Here is a 16,887-nt window from a genome sequence, read left to right on the forward strand (position 1 = left end):
TGTATGTCTTACAGACGGTCCCTTATTTCAAAAATAGAGATTCCTACTTAAATTTAACGTGTCTGAAACCGGCCAGGCATCCGAGTCTGCAACACATCTGCTGCTGCTTGTTCACGGAGCCCCTGGCACTGCGCTGCTGGGCCACCTAGGCTGGCGGGCTCCGGAGCTGCAGCGAGATCACAGACCACAGCTAAGTGCCCTGCCCCCAAGCTGGGGCCTGGGGAGTGGGACACCCCTCCCCCACCCCCCGCACACCATGCTGCCCAACGTCGGGGATAAGGCACGCCTCTGCGCCCAGCACTCACGAGGGTGAGCGTTCCCTTCCCACGCCACGCTGCAAAGGACAAGTCCGTCTCCGTGTTAGGCTCCCACTGCGGCCGCACATGCCGAAGCTCAGAGCTCCGGTGTCTACACAGGGCCGCGTGTTCCTGCCCTAGTGACGCGCAAGTCAGCGAGGACACAGATCGAAGCATGACCGGGAGGACAGCGTCCGTCCTCACAACCAGCAGTAAACCTCTTTCACGCACCCCATTTCTCATCAATCTGTGTTTTTAAAAAGTTTTATTTCCTGAAAGTATCTCTAAGTGTGATAGTTTGTAACACACGACAAACAAAAACGATGTAACGAGATTATAAGGAAACAGGCAGGAAGTACTATGAAGCACTGAAACCAAGTGACGTCCCCGGCCGGGCCCACAGAGCCCTCCTGCCAGCCACCGCTCGAGCTGCGAGGCCTCGTTCCCTCAAAGGAACATTACTGGTTCTAGCCCCCAGCAGTGTGGCACACACGCCCCCACCGATGCGACAGAAGGGAAGCCACAGCCTGTGTGTGTGCACCCCGGCCGGGAGAGGGGGAGGGGACAGCTGTCACCATCTCCCCAAAGTGCCAGGCCAGCAACACGGTAACACTGCCTCTGGCTGTCATCGTCCTACATACACCATAATTTCAGAAAAGAAGCCTGTTTGGAGCGGGAAAGGTAGGGAAAACAAGAGATGCTGTGGTTCTGCAAGCTTGCCTTTTTTGGTACCAGCACAGAGTGTCACTGTCACTATGCGTTCAGCAGAGAAAGCCGGGCCGCGGCTGGGCGCCGTGTCTGTGCGTGCGTGAGGACGGGCCTCAGAGCCCCAGGGACTTCTGCGCCAGCTGCCTGGCCACCCGGCAGAACTGCTCCCGGTCGTCCCGCCACATCTTAGAAGCATCCACGTTGGCTCCGCTCTCATCGTTGGGCTCTGCAAGAGAAGAGACATGCGCCGTGGGAAAGGAGCTCTGGAACGCAAGGGCCGGCCGAGGTCTTCTGCCTCGCTTACACCCTCCACGTGTCCTTCCGGAGCCGTGTCCCAGAAACACGCGCTAGGGGAGAAAGTCAGCTCTCGGACAGACCCACCAAGGGTGGCTGAGAGGCAGCGCGAAGTCAGGGACACGCACATGTGGCAGGAAGACCCACCCTTGTGACCCCTACGTCCCGAGTGTCTTGAAGACAAACGTTCTATCTTGCTCTGGACACCCTGGGCCCCACTCCTCCGACTAGATGTCCACCCAGCTCCTGCCACAGCCCAAGGCGAGGTCGACACCTGGCCCCGGGGCACACCTGACTCCAAAAGGTGCCCCAGACAGATCAGGACACACACACAGAGGCAGCAAGGCAGGGAGCCAGAGGCCCAGAGCGGGCCAGGAGCAGGGCCCACGGCGCAGGGAGCCAGAACAGTGGGAAGCACTGGATGGGAGCAGAAAAGACAGCCAAGAGGCCAACTGTGAGCAGGACCCTGGTCCCTCCCTCCTGCCCAGCCTTGCGTCCCTCTGTGGCCACCCCGTCTCTGTCCCTCCAACCACGATGGCTTCTTCCTCCCGTTTATTCAAGAAGCCCTTCCTCAGCAGGTCCTGGGCGTGAGGTCCAGTGCAGGGGACCGCACCCCCTCCCCCAGGGCACTACAGACGGGACCGTCCACACACACATTGTTTCAAACTTGGGGCTGCAAAGTGGGCGATGGGAGAGCAGGAAGCAGAGGACTTGGGGTCCCGCAGGCCTCGAGGAGGGGTTGTGCTCAGCGGACCCCTGAGTAGGCCCGACGGCAGGGAGCATACGAGCGCGGACAGGGCCAGCCTGGCTCCCCACCCAGCCCTGGTGACAGCAGGAACCCAAGGCCCAGACGGCTCACAGAGGACCAAGGGCTGCAGCCTCCTCTCAAAGTAGGCCAGGACGGAGGGCGCCGAGTGGAGCTGCAGCCGAGCTGGGGGGGAACCGAGCTGAGAAAGCAGCCCAGAGCACAGGGCACGTACTCTGACAGCAGCAGGTCGGAAATACATTAAAACATTCTCTTTTTTTCCAGCAAGCTGCACGCCCAGTGCGGAGCCCAAGCCCGGCTCGAGCTCCCAACCCTGAGACCCAGACCGGAGACGGGATCAGGCGCCGCAGCAACCGCCGGAGACAGAGCCGCGGCTGCGCGACGACCTTTAACGGTCAGCCTGGGTCTCTCCCTCCCCGCCCCCCGCCCCACAGTGCTCTCCAAAATAAACAGATAAATAAGTAAGTAAATAAAACCTTTTGAGAAAAGAATTTATAGGGCGCCTGGGTGGCTCAGTGAGTTAAAGCCTCTGCCTTCGGCTCAGGTCATGGTCCCGGGGTCCTGGGATCGAGCCCCGCATCGGGCTCTCTGCTCAGCGGGAGCCTGCTTCCTCCTCTCTCTCTGCCTCTCTGCCTACTTGTGATCTCTCTCCGTCAAATAAATAAATAAAATATTTAAAAAAAAAAAATTTATAGGGACGCCTGGGTGGCTCAGTTGGTTAAGCAGCTGCCTTGGGCTCAGGTCATGATCCCAGGGATCGAGTCCTGGGATCGAGTCCCATATCGGGCTCCTTGCTCCGCAGGGAGCCTGCTTCTCGGTCTGACTCTGCCTTCCACTCTGTCTGCCTGTGCTCGCTCTCGCTCGCTCTCTCTGACAAATAAATAAAAATCTAAAAAAAAAAAAAAAAAAAAAAAAATTTATAGCAAAACTGTCCCGGTGCGACTTACAGCTGCCATTCGCAGACCGCCGATCCACCGCCTCTCCTCGGGTGCCCTGGCAGCGTGCGGGGAAAGGAGTGCCTCCGCCCTCACACTCGCACACGCACGGACATTGGACGTCCTCACCTTCGCGCCGCGCGAAGGGCCACTGAGGCCCCCCGAGCCTCCCCCGAGCGCCTCCCACCCCTCCACGTCTTTCCTTCCGGGCGGTCTAGGCTAGCGCCCCCGCGTCCCCGAGCGCCCCCTTCCTCGTGCTCTCTCTCTCATGCCCTTTGTCCTGCCCCTCAGCCACGGTCTCATCCAGACGTGAGCTCAGTCTCACCTGCACAGCGGGCCTCGGCCCAGCGGCCACCAGGGAAGGACACCCCCACGCCAGACCCTTCTCCCCACTCTGCGGGCTCCTGTTGCGGAGACGGCAGCCCTCTCCCCCGGTGCTGAGGTCAGAGACACAGGAGCCACCGTGCACACCAGCGAGCCTGTCTCCCATATGCAACCCGTTCTTGTGGCCCCACAGCGGTCCCCGGCCTTCAGAAGTCCTTGTCCCCCAGCCCACTGCAACACTTGCCCGACAGGCTCCCTGCCACACGGACAGTCTTGCCGAGGTGCGGCTGCACAGCCTCCTGTCCCTGGCTAAGCTGGAGCTGCAGCCGGTGCTGGTGGTGTCCCCACACGAGCCACAGGCCTCATTCCAAATGCCCCTCCCGCCCCCTTAGCTCAGTACCTCCTCCGCAGGACAATCCCATCTCGGGGCCGGCCCGACAGCTCCTGTGAGTCCAGCTCAGGATGTGTCAGTGACTGGCCGCCACTGGCGGATCTGGAAAATCCCCTCAGAAAGCAGGCTTACGGCTGGGGTCTAGGACACACTGCGCTGGACACCTCAGGACCCAGTGTCAGCCACACGGCAGGTGCCCTAGGAAACACCAGCTCCACGAGCGCGATCCCCAAGGACCGGAGCGCGGCTCACTCTGGCCATCGTACAGACTCATAATCATGAAGAATGTATACGAGTAATTGCGTGAAAAAGCAGAAACGGCATATGTGGATGAAGCACGAACAGACACGACCGTGACAGAGAACAGAGGAGGACGACACAGGACAGAGACGTCTGCGCGTCCGGCCCCCCTCCCGTCCCCCGGGGCGGCCTTACCTGCCAGCATGCTCACCACCGACAGCAGGATCTTCTCCACGCTCTGCACGGGGCTCCAGCGCTCGGCGCTGCTCTCGTAGCCCATGGGGTCGTCGCCCGGGGCGTGCAGGATGGAAATGCAGACTCTGCCGTCAGGGTAGACTGCGGGGGTGAGGACGCAGCAGGTGAGCCGAGAGAACCGGGACAGCGGGCAGCAAGGCAGGCAGCGGCGCGGACACAGAGAGCCAGCTGCTCGCGCGGCTGCGGCAGAGCCCGAGGCCCCGAGCGCCGCACCCTGGTGCACCCGGCCGGCTGGGCCCACGCTCGCCGACCAGGCTCCAGGCCGTTGCCTGGCCCCAGACACCCCCACAGCTCCACCTCCACGGGGATCTGGATTTGTCAGCAGTGCGTCTGAACGCACTAACTAATGATGGGGAACCTGGCAGAGAACTAGTTCACCAAAGTAACTCTTGTAACGAGCATTACAGTAATTGTCAGAGCTGATTTCTAAGATTTTCCAATGCCCCCATGAAACCCTGGAACCAACTGGACATGGAAATCTACATCCCCGGTGCCAGGATGAAGGCAACCAGGATTACAGAGACTTCTAGAAGGAAAAAGGTGCCCTGACTTCTCCCAGGGCCTCCCTCTAACACACAGCCCGTCATCTGTGCCCTGGAGGTCCGCAGTGTCCCGTTGAAGTCATGGCCACCAGCAGCATCAGGAACCAGACCCGTGTGCTCTGGGTCGAGACAAATGCGTCTCTGTTCCCAGTGTGTGACTGATGCTACCAAGGACCCTGCAGTGCCCGCCGCTTCTCTCTCTCACGGGAGAGCCTCAGGCGGTTCAATGTGTACCCAGGACAGCTCCACTGTAAACTGTGAAGGCTGCAGGTTATAATAACAGAAACAACCGACAATTCAGGATAAATGTATGTAACTCTCCTTCCTCGTGAGCTCAGAAGCCCCAACCACTGAGACACCGGAATGGCTTGAAGGACGCCCACACACATGCGCCACCCCACCTCGACCGTGGCCACCTCACAGCCAGCCTTCTCGAAAGAACGGGGCTTCTGAGCACTTACCGCACACACAGAACTGCATCAGTGTGAGAAAAGAAAAATCTGAAACAGTCTGTCTGAGGAGGGAGCTAACGACCCACACGTAACATCAGCAGGACGCAAGACGATCCAAATGAGGGTCTGCATGGCCAGTCCCACAGGGGGACACGATCCTGAGCCCCTCTGTCAGGGGTGGGGGTCTGGGCAGGCCTCCCCCGACCCCGTGGAGGTGCCCAGGCTAGGGGAGAACTGCGAGGTGGGTTCGTTTGTTATTAAGCCAAGGGGTGTCAAAGGCTCGGCAAGCTCTATAAACACTCCCATGGATTAAATGAGACTTGAGCTATTTCATACGCAGAGAAGTACAGGAAAATAAGGAATACTCAAATGAGAAAATACTTCACTTCTACAAAACAGGGCATCTTACTCGCTTTTATTCTCCACAACCATTAAGATCATGATTTTAGTGGCAATAATCATTTATAAATAAAAGGAACATTATCCTAGGGGCGGCTGGGTGGCTCTGTGGGTGAAGCGTCTGTCTTCAGCTCAGGTCAGGATCTCAGGGGCCTGGGATCGAGGCCCCGTCGGGCTCTCTGCTTCTCCTTCTCCCTTTCTCTATCAAATAAATAAATAAATCTTTCAAAAAATTTTATGAAAAGGAACATTATCCTAAACGTGATCCTTAAAAATATAGTTTCTTACTACACTATACGTACTACAGACACTCTTCTCTACAACCATGTCTTGTAAAGGAAAAGGAAAAACCAGAGCTATTCAGGAATCCAGTTCCTACCACTGGACACTTTCCCAACTTAAATCCATAAATGTAATTAATGACGGAATTCCCCCCCCTTCAAAATACATGTTTATTTTAGAAAAAAGATTTACAAAAACCAAAAAGATGCCGTTATTGAAAGAGAATCACTTTCAACATCTGTGAGCCACGTTCCCAGTTACGTGCATCCACCCACGAAGCGTTTTCAGGACAAGTGAACTGCAAGAAGGAGGAGGACCCGGAACCTGCCTTCCTCATTCGACACAGAACTTCCGCTCTAGATCCTTAAATTCTACTCAGATCACTGAAAGTAGCTGTATAGTACTCGGAGGTACAGTCTAGCGAGGCTCGGCTGTTGAAAACAGCTGCCCCGGCTGGTCCCCACTGTCAGAGCCCCCGGCGGGTGGGGCCGGGGCCGCACTGCGCGCGCACCCAGCGTGCGTCTCTGACCGGCCCGCCGGGAGAAGGAGCCAGCAGGTCAGAGGGCGCCCAGCATCAGGTCCACATTCACCATCTACGTCACACTGTCTTTCAACTGATGTCACCACCCCCACGAGGAGGTGGCTGTGGTTTAACACACGGGTTACACCTCCGGGTTACACCTCCCGGGCTCTGTGACCCCGCCCACAGCCCCGCGCCTCCTGTCGGACCCACGCCCCACAGCACTTACTGTTGGGATGAAACATCTCGCAGGTAAATCTCATCTTTGGGGGACTTAATGGGTAATCCAGCGGGAAGCTCAGGATGGCCGGAAAGACCCCGAACTCAAAGCAGGTGTCTTCTGGGCCCCTGGGGGACAGAAAGAACAGAGACGCTCAAGTACGTTTCCCAGGGCCCACCACACTAGTCAGAAGCTGGGAGACTTCTACTGCTTCACAAGCGCACACGGAGAGACTACGTGAATGCTAACGGTGAAGCGGTACTTCTCTCTGAGCAGGGAAGCGTCGCCTCCTCGTCCCCCGGCAATCTGCTTAGACTTAGGGACAAGCACAAACACCGAATTACAGGCACAGTGTCTGCACTAATGGAGGTAAGCGTGGGCGGCAGAGCCTCCCCAAAATACGGGATCGGGGGAGAGAGCTGCCAGCAACACTGGAAGGCCGGGGGGCGTCTGTTTGCTGTGTGCACGCTGCCGTCTCGTGCGATAAAGGTACACTGTAGGCGCACACCATCGTATTAACCAACCGAGCCACCCAGGCGTCCCCACACCATCGTATTAAATGAGGGTTAAGAGTGGTTATTTCAAAGGCTATTTTGAAATTTTTAAAAGTGCCCAAGAAACGATTTTGTCACCCTCAAGAAAGAGGTACGGAGCACCCCATGACCACAGATGCAGCTCCTGCAGGAGCCGGGTGAGCACAAGCGCGGCAGAGCCGGGCCAGCGCCCCCCGGAGGGCAGTGTCACGGGGCACCTGCGCGCCTGTCTGCGGGGCTTCCGTCCCCATCACAGGAGAGTGGCAGAGGCGGACGAAACCACTGCTGAGTCCTGTCAAACCCCAACACAATACATGTGAGTTAACAATATCCGGGACCCCATGTGGGTCACGACAGCAGCAGCTAGTAAGAGCCCTCCCTTATGGGTGTGCATCAGGGTCGCTCGTATGACCGCCTCCACGAGAGCAGAGCTGCCCCTTAGGAGGGCCTGTCCCCCTGAGCCAGGGTACGAACCAGCAGCTCTGCGAACACACCACCCCAGGAGCCCGAGACCCAGGCCACTGCAGGGGCCGCTGCACACCGGAGACAGGCTCCCTTTCCAGATGAAAACCAGACATGGCACAGGAAAAAAACAACTGAAATAGATTTATTCCGAGACAACTTTCGTTGTTTAAAATCATTTTCTCAGGGCACCTGGGTGGCTCAGTGGGTTAGACCTCTGCCTTCTGCTCGGGTCATGATCCCAGGGTCCTCGGATCGAGGCCCGCATCGGGCCCTCTGCTCGGCAGGGAGCCTGCTTCCCTTCCTCTCTCTGCCTGCCTCTGCCTACTTGTGATCTCGGTCTGTCAAATAAATAAATAAAATCTTAATAAACAAACAAATAAATAAATAAATAAAATCCTTGAAAAAATCATTTTCTCAAAGTATGAATTTGTTTCAAATCAATGAGACTATTTTGATGCAGCAAAATAATAATATAAACTTGCAAGCAGTATCAATGATGTTCACGTCCACAATTAAAGGAAAAAGAAAAAATTCAAAAGGACACGGGACAGAGGGCTTTCCTGTCCCTTGTGAAGCCGCCCGGGGCTTTCGACAGCGCCCGCCGCAGATGCCCAGATCACGTCCCGGGATTGGAAGGGGCCGCAGCAAACCAGCCACAACGAGACACGGCGAGAAGCGTTTGGGGGAGCCCGTTTGTTTTTCCTCTTTAAGAGACCGACCTTGATTTTGAGCACTGTGCCTCTGCTACTCTGGGGGGAAACCACAGTGAATAACTACTTTGTGTTGCAGGTGTGAGTGTCCCAACGGCACCCACAGCCTTGGCCGGAAACCAGGACTGGGAAAGCCACATGAAGAGGGACAAGCGGCGGGCAGGGCGCCCGTCCTGGAGAAGGGGCCGCCACGGCACAGGGAGCGAGCGCGGCCACCAGCAGCAGCCAGCGGCCGGGCAAGGCGGTCTGAGACCCGCCCTGCGCTTCCCGTCCTGGACGCCTGTTCCTCTGCGGGCGGAGGGCGGCCGCCCCTGCTCCCTGCCTTCCCTCCGCAGGTCCCCAGCGGCGGGGCGATGCAAGCTCCGCTCCCCAACAGGGTTGGCACAGCTAGGAGGCCGGTGCCAGGCCAAAGGCATCCAGGTCGGAGGGAGGCGCCCAGCAGGACTCCCGGGAGGCCAGCGGCACAGGCACCCCTCCAGCGTCCGTCAGGAACGCTCCCCGGGGGCCCCCGCATGGGCACAGCCTAGTCAGAGGAGAAAAAAAAGACCTTTTTTTTGGCTTGTTTTGGAACAAGCCAAATGGTATTTGCTCACCGCTCTAGTAAGTTCTTTGTTTCTCATAACAGGGCTTTGTTTAACACTTAAAAGAAAAATCCCCTTGGTGCCCGAGCCTCAGAAGCAAGAGCAAACATTTCCCTCAGGGCTCCCACATCTTACTTATCAAAGCTGTTTTCAAATGCCCTAGTTCAACACCGGTTTGAAAGGAGGGTTTCCCTGTCTTCCAGGACGCCCTGAGGCTGGGACAAGCTCGCAGGGGCCGTGCCCAGCGGGCCTGCTGACTCTGGAAAATGCTGTCGCATCAACTCCTGAACCGCGACCGAGAGACGTAACCAGTGTTATTTTTGGACGCACCTTGGTGCCATACTCCAGAAAGCCTCACTTCTCTCTCACTAAAGGCCTCATCTCAAAAATGCTCAGATAAAATAAAGTTTAAGAAGAAAGGAAACAAACTCATCTAAAACATACAAAGTCTTCAAAGCCAAATTATCGTCCATCTGTCCACTAAAACCAGAGGCAGGGACTCTCGTCCCTGAGATGAGCATCCGCGGGAACTGTCCCCCGTGCTCTGCACTGTGAAGGGAACCTCCTTCCAAGCCGCTCCGGCCGGCCGCCAGACAGCGGGAACGACCGGCTGAGCGGACGCTGGGAAGGCCACACTTGCGGCTTGAAGCTGACCCCTGACCAGCCCCGGCCACTGATGAGCCACACTCTCCCTTCTAGAAGGTCCACTGCCCAGTCCCCCCGCGCCCTGAGCCACCAAAAACGCGCGCTCACGCGCCGAGTGCCTGAAACCGGCACAAACGCTCCCTCAGTCTGTCCACCCCGAATGCCAGTGAGCAGCCGCTCTCCCTTCCCCGGCGGAAACCGCACCTCCGGGACACGGGGAGCCTCCAGCTGCGCGCTGGAGGCCGCAGAGACTGTGGCGCTTGCCGTGCGCCCTGGGTGTCCGCATGGGAGTGAGCCGGCGGCCGCCAGGAATGTTCTCGGCCCGCGGCCTGCATATCACTGCGGCTGCAGCAGCGCGGAAGCCCGCGGTCCTTCCCAAGCCCGCACAGCACACGGACGATCGTCTCCGACACACAGACGACAAGGCTGTAGGTCACGGAGACCGTAAACCACTCGCGAGTGCCTAACTGCAGCTGCGCTGCTGAGGGAGAACGCGCTCTCCCGGGTCAGGACCAGCCGCAGCGGGAGAGGAAGGCGGCCGCTCCGAGACGGCGGTCATCGCCATCGCGGCCCTGGCGCTGCGGAACCCCCAGAGCACCCGGTGGGTGGGCCGGGCCGGGGGCTGCTGTCAGCTGGGGCGTCACCCCTCCTGCCATCAGTGCCCCTCCGCGGAGCCCCAGCTCACCCGGGCGGAGGGCGGCCGGCTCTGCCGCGGCTACCAGCCTTCGCTCCTCCCGGCCGCTGGGCTCCAGGCCCCATCAGGACGGCAGGGGCGGCAGCTGCACGAGGCCCCCAGGCCAGTCTCCGGGCAGCAGGAGCCCACAGCCTGGCAGGAAAGACGGCACGGGCTCCCGGGGACTGGGGCTGAGGGGAGCGCCGGGGCAAGGAGCGGGCGGACACAGCCGGCTGGGCACCGGCTTTGCTGCAATTCTCCTTCACTTGTCGTGCCGTGTGCGCCCTGATCGTCCCAACGTGCGGAACCCGGGCCAAGAACCCTGGGAGGAAGACAGGACAGATGGCCTTTGCTTCGGGAGAGCGCGGCACAGCACAGAGTTTTCTCAGCCTGAACCAGTCCATAAGGAGGCTGCAGGCATCCTCTGATTTGGGGTTTTCTGTGATACAGACATCCCTGAAAACGGAATCAAACGTATCTGACCTATACTTGAACGCAATGAGCCTATCATTCCGAGAACTTCCCAGTCGGTTCTAACAAACACCAACCTTCACGACATGAACTGACTCTGACTAGAAAAGTACGTGTTGGAAAATACTCAAATACATGAGGTGTATAACATAACAAAACGCTCCCCTCCACGCCCCCTCCGGACTCACCTCCCCAAGGCTAACAAGCTCGTCTCTGTTCATCTACTCACACACCTTCATCTGCGAAACCGGATTTTTTCAAATTAAAAAAGTATCATGGTGGGGCGCCTAGGGGGCTCAGTGGGTTAAGCCGCTGCCTTCAGCTCAGGTCATGATCTCGGGGTCCTGGGATCGAGCCCCACATCGGGCTCTCTGCTCAGCGGGGAGCCTGCTTCTCCTCTCTCTCTGTCTGCCTCTCTGCCTACTTGTGATCTCTGCCTGTCAAATAAAAAATAAAAATCCTTAAATAATAAAAAAATTATTTAAAACTATATCTCGGCACGACTGACAAGAATGTGAAGAGACCTAATGAAGTGGCCTGGGAGCGAGCCCTGAGGCTGTGCAGGCGGCAGCCGTCCTTGGCCAAGCCCACAGCTCCCCGTGGAAACCCCCGCTGGCATCGCTGCGGACACCGACGCGCCGATCCTAAGATGCAGAGGGACATGCGAGGGACCCAGGAAGAGGCAAAAGAATCTGGAGGAAGAACAGAGCAACAGGACTCGTACTTTCCAATTCCAAAACCTCCTCCAAAGCTCCAGGAACCAAGACGGCGACGACGGGAGGACAGGCCCAGATCAACGAAGCGCGACTCGGAGTCCGACAGAAACCCGCGCGCGGGTGGTCGGCTGATGTCTGCGGGGCGGCCAAGGCAAGTGTGCAGCCCCATGCCGGTGACTAAAGCTGGGCCCTCCCGAATGCCGTCTCCAAAGAGAACCCCCAACGGTCCAAGCACATGAAATGTAAACGTAAGAGCTACGAACAGAAAACACAGAAGAAAACCTCTGGGACCGTGAGCTGTGCGACACTAAAAGCCTGGTCCATAAAGGAAAGAAACTGCTGAAAGGAAAGAAACACCTGAAAATCACATGTCGGACAAAGGATTTGTATCCAAAATATATAAAGACTCCACAAGAGGAGTCCAGGTAATGGGCAACAGTTGTGCAGGCCACCAAGACCCAGGGGCGGCGGGCAAGTCCCCAGAGACCCTCCGCACGCTGGGTTCGGAGAAGTCAAACACGGCCCCAGGGAGCGCCACACACACCCACAAGACAGCGGGGATGGCGCGAAGCACGGGCGAGGGCCGGGAAGGGAGCCGGCTCACGGCCGCACTACGAGAGCCCTGGGGAAGCACAGAACAGGTCAGTGAGATCCCCAAGGCCTTCCCCCCTCTTCTAGCCCGAGGACACAGAGCCGGCCCGCAGCACAGGCCTTTCCCGTCCTCACCGAGGGCTCCCCCGGAGAAGCACACCCACCCTGTGCGGACAGGGTCCCCAGACAGCCCAGCGTGACGAGGCCACACGGGCCAGACTCTGGAGCCAGAAGAGGCCGAATGGGACACCACCTCCCTATGCGGACGGTGTGCCGGTCTGTTTTGCTCCGATCAAGCGCAGAGCGGCAGGCGCAAGGGCATGAGGCTCCGCCGGCCCCCAGCCCGCGGGCCCCACAGCTCCCCGTCTGCTGGGAGGCCTGGTCGTCTTCCGGGCCGCGGCTCAGACTCCACCGTATGCCCAGCCGGGAGCCAGCAGACTTACCTTCCACCAGTTTTCTTAAAGGTTTTATTTAAGTCATCTCTGCACCCATGTGGGGCTCGAACTCAAGACCCCAACATCAAGAGTCGCACGCCCTTCTGCTGGGGCCAGCCGGGCATCCCAGAGCTGCCTTCCGCTTATCCTCCGAGAGGAGCTTGTGCAGTTTCGTTCTCCGTGCCCCTCCTGTGCACTGATCTGCTGCGCTCACATCGTACCACCCTCCGCCTCCTTCTCTTGGGGGCACACATGGGGTCCCCCCAAATCCTTTATACCTGTGGCCCAAGCACCCTCACTGCACAGCCGAGGAGAGACGGGGGCCCTGTGGGTGAGACCCCGTGCCCCCCCGGAAACGGGGCACGCATGGTTTCAGAAACACCGGGGCACCACAGAAACTCCGGAGACAATCAAAGAACAAAAGAGAGAAAAGAAAAGCCATCACTAAGCAGTGAAACTCAGCCAGGTGTCTGCGAACACAGCTGCGTGAGGCCAATCGATGGGGCGACAGCTAATTCCCCAATAGGTGTTTTAAGTGCATTTGTAAACGGCCTCTTGTTTGTAAATGGGTCTGGAACAGGACCAAGACCCACGGGCGCACCAAATCCTGAAGCAGGGGAATTCCATGCTAACGCAACAGCCTTACTCAGATATAAACGCGCGGAAGGAACCCGAAGAGCTCTCCTTACTTTTTTTGACGTTGAAGTTGAAGCTGAGGCATAACTGACACACGCCGGTCTACGTCCTGGGAGCGGGACAGCAGGGGCCACGCTCTGGAGACCTACAGGACGACCACCGTCAATCGAGGGAACACCCATCACCGTACGAAGTTACAGACTGTTCCTTCTTGTGATGAGGACTTGCAGCTGCACTGTCTTGAGGACTTTCATTTGCCTGCTGCAGTGTCACCAGCCCCGGTCACCCTGCTGTCCCTCACACTGCCGGGACAGAGTCATTCTGCAGCCGCAAGTTTGGGCTTTCGTCCTCCGTTGCCCGTTTCACTGTGGCCCCCACTCCGGCGCTCCAGCGCCCAGCTGTTCTCGGACCTTCGGGGTTTGGGGGCTTTCAGATCCCACCTGTGAGATCCTATGGTATTTCTCTTCCTCTGACTCATCTCACTTAGTATAATACCCTCAAGGTCCACCCACGTTTTCACCAATGGCACGATTTCCTTCCTTTTTAGGCTGCTATCCTGTGTGTGTGCGCGCACATGCGTGTGTACACACACTGCCTGTTCTGTCCACTCGTCCATCACTGGAGAGCAACTTTGGGGGCTTCCAGGTCTTGGCTGCTGCAAATAACGCTGCCGGGAACACGGAGATGCTGACGGCTTGAGCCGGGGTTTGCGTTGTCTCTGGGTAAAGGCTCAGTACTGCAGTCTGTTTCAGTTCGGGGACGCCCCGCACAGTTTTCCGGACCGGATGCAGCAACCGGCACTCCCAGCAGCAGGGTGACGCGGCTCCCCTCTCTCCGCAGCCTCGCCAGCACCTGTCACTTCTGGTCTTGCTGTGTGACGCCCGCGCTGACTGGTGCGAGGCGACGCCTCCCTGGGGTTCGGAAGCGCACTCCCGGGACACCGAGTGATGCCGAGCTCCCTTCCACACGCCCGTCAGCCATCTGTGTGTCTTCTTCAGAAAAGCGTGTATTCAGGTCCTCGGCCCGTTGGTAAATCAGATGATTTACATTTTTGGAGTTGAGCTCTGCCAGGTCTTCATGTACTTCGGAGAGCGCACAGGCACGGGACCACAAACCTCCTCTCCCATCCTGCAGGCGGCCTTTTCGTCCTGTCGGTGGCTTCCTGCGCTGAGCAGAAGCTTTCCCGATGGACCTTGTCCTGCTCCTTGATTTCTGCTTTTGTTGCCTTTGCATCTCATTATTACTGTGTTTTCAAAATACTGGTTCAATATTATAGTGTTTATCTAAAATTAGTAACAGTTACCCTAACAGGTTTAGTTACCCCAACACTTCAGAAATCACACCGGAAGGCTCCCATGTCCCTTAGAGGGTTTTTACCCAAGCCTGCCGACAGGCACGAGCCACTGCCCTGCGAACTGTCAGACCTGCCAGGGGCCACTCACCTCTGCACTCGAGCCTTCCAAAGCCCCGTGTCCCTCCCACAGGCTCGCAGGCAGGTGGCGCGCACAGCTGCCCGCGTGAACACGGAGAGAACGCACAGCATACAGCAAGTGGGAAAGCAGGGCTATCACTCAAGTTCCAATGATATAATCTACTGTTTCCTTAAAAAAAAAAAAGGCTCTGCGGCGGACACAGCAGCCAGCGCCATGCTCCAGCAGACGCAGGACACTGCGGAGCTGGACCCCCGTCATCCCATGGTAATTGCTTCAGGGGACAAAAGACACAAGATGAGACAGAAGTACAGACTGCAAAGACCTCCTCATGCCGGGAACATTTCAGCACGGGAAGAACAGCGGGCATCACAGGCCCAAGCCATCAGACGGCACGCATGCTGTACTTTCTCTGGACAGTCGAAAATATTTTGCTTTATCAAAAACCCTCATTCTTGTCATCAATTTCCATACGTTACTCTAACCTCCAGGGACACTATCAGTGCTCCTCAAGCACGGAAAGCACGAAGAGCTAATGTGACGCTGGCCCTGGGCAGACCCCCAAGGGGTGGGGACAGTGTCTGAAGGCCCGGCTGCCCCTGCCCCTCACTCCTCAACCCAACAAAATCCAGCCCCAGCACCTGCCAACTGACTGAGGCATCTTGTCTTCCTACAGGGAGAACGGAGAGTCCGGGGACCACCTCACAACTTCACAAATGTTACTGAAGCACATTCTGCTGAAAATACAGCAGGTCTCAGACAGGACAGGAACGCAGAAACTGCCCACATAAAGTAGGAAGGAGGCAAACAAAGCGTCTGGGTCATAGGAATCTAGAACATTCTAGATTCGAGGATCCGTTTGTGACCCCCTGAAGTAACATCCCTAAGTGAAATGGGAAATCCACGCATGAGCTTTCCACGGCAGGGCCAGGCACCACACTGCTGGCCTCAGAACTAAGCCGCGTGCCGGGGTCAGGGACCACGGAAGCCGGACGAGGCGCCCGGAGAGAGCGGCAGCAGCAGACGAGGCGCTCCGTGGGGACGAGAGGAAGAGGGAAGTGTGGGTGCACAGGCGCGTAGGGCCAGAGGCTCACTCTGGCCCCTGAGAGGGCATCAGAACCCCTCAGCCCCTGAGGGGCCCATCTCCACTCAGAGCTGAGGGCTCTTGGGGACTCCCCAAGTTGAGAACTGCCAGCGCAGCCACACAACATTCAAAATGTATTACTGTGCGGCATCTGGGGGGCTCAGTCGGTTAAGTGTCCCCCTCGGACTCAGGATGTGACCCCAGAGTCCTGGGATCGAGCCCCGCATCGGGCTCCCTGCTCAGCGGGAAGCTGGCTTCTCCCTCTGCCGCACCCCCTGCCTCTGCTCGCTCGCCCTCTGTCAAATAAATACAATCTTTTTTAAAAAATCTTAATTACTATAAAACCCTAGAAATACAACATCGACTAAACCTTTCACTGGCTCTAAGGAAACATTTCTGCTTCTCAGGATGCACATCTGTGCTGTCCCCTGCTCTGAGTCGAGCAGACTAGAAAGAGCTCAACTCAGGAAACGCACGAAGGAATGGACACTTGGAAGCACCGCATGGCCGCTGAAGGGATTCAAAGGTCCCGTGTCCGGGAAAGTCTTGAAAACCAGAAACACATGTAACGAACTTACATGATCAGTGCCTCCCACTCGAAAAAGTTCTCTTCATTCATGGGGCCTGCAGGGGAAAAAACAATTTCCACAATGAATTGTGAAGGCAACACTGGCGATCAGAAGTAGGTTATAAAGAGGTTAAGTGCAGTGCCTTACCTGCCACAATTCCTTCTGGAGGATTCAGCGTTAGTTCTATAAAACGAAAAAGTAAAACCATTATGAAACACAATGTGTATTAGGCTGGCATTTTAAAAAACACTTTTTAAAAGTATGTAAGAGGGGCGTCTGGGTGGCTCAGTGGGTTAAGCCGCTGCCTTCGGCTCAGGTCATGATCTCAGGGTCCTGGGATCAAGCCCCGCATCGGGCTCTCTGCTCAGCAGGGAGCCGGCTTCCCCCTCTCTCTCTGCCTGCCTCTCTGCCTGCTCGTGATCTCTGTTAAATAAATAAATAAAATCTTTTAAAAAACGCACACAGTTAAAAGTCTGGTCACAAGACCATTCAGACACGGATGCTCCCGGTCCCCTCGGAGCTCTGAGGAGCAGCCCAGAGCCACGGGCAGCAGCGATCTGAGCAGCCCGCGAGGCCACGGAGACGAGACGCGGCCGAGCACTGATGGTCCGTCACACGTCTCTGCCCAGCACTCCTCCGGCCAGTGGACACGCAGGGGCAAAGGACAGGCAAGGGCCCTGCCTTCAGTGAGCTCAGGCGCTCGGGAAGGGAGACTGCAGACAAGG

General features: G+C 57.4%; 1 protein-coding gene across 2 annotated transcripts in view; it reads right to left on the reverse strand.

Moving 5' to 3' along the window:
• Positions 1–544: 544 nt before the first annotated feature.
• The window catches only part of UBE2G2 (ubiquitin conjugating enzyme E2 G2), a 32,727-nt gene continuing 16,384 nt past the window's right edge, over positions 545–16,887 (reverse strand). For both annotated transcript variants that reach the window (XM_059164926.1, XM_059164927.1), the window contains 5 exons: positions 16,310–16,345; positions 16,172–16,217; positions 6,634–6,752; positions 4,150–4,290; positions 545–1,230 (listed from right to left, as the gene is read on the reverse strand). In XM_059164926.1, the coding sequence (XP_059020909.1) occupies positions 1,118–1,230; positions 4,150–4,290; positions 6,634–6,752; positions 16,172–16,217; positions 16,310–16,345 (455 nt within the window). In that variant the 3' untranslated portion in view covers positions 545–1,117. The remainder of the gene's footprint in view (positions 1,231–4,149; positions 4,291–6,633; positions 6,753–16,171; positions 16,218–16,309; positions 16,346–16,887) is intronic.

Source organism: Mustela lutreola, chromosome 2 (genome assembly GCF_030435805.1).
Source record: "Mustela lutreola isolate mMusLut2 chromosome 2, mMusLut2.pri, whole genome shotgun sequence".
Taxonomy (NCBI): domain Eukaryota; kingdom Metazoa; phylum Chordata; class Mammalia; order Carnivora; family Mustelidae; genus Mustela; species Mustela lutreola.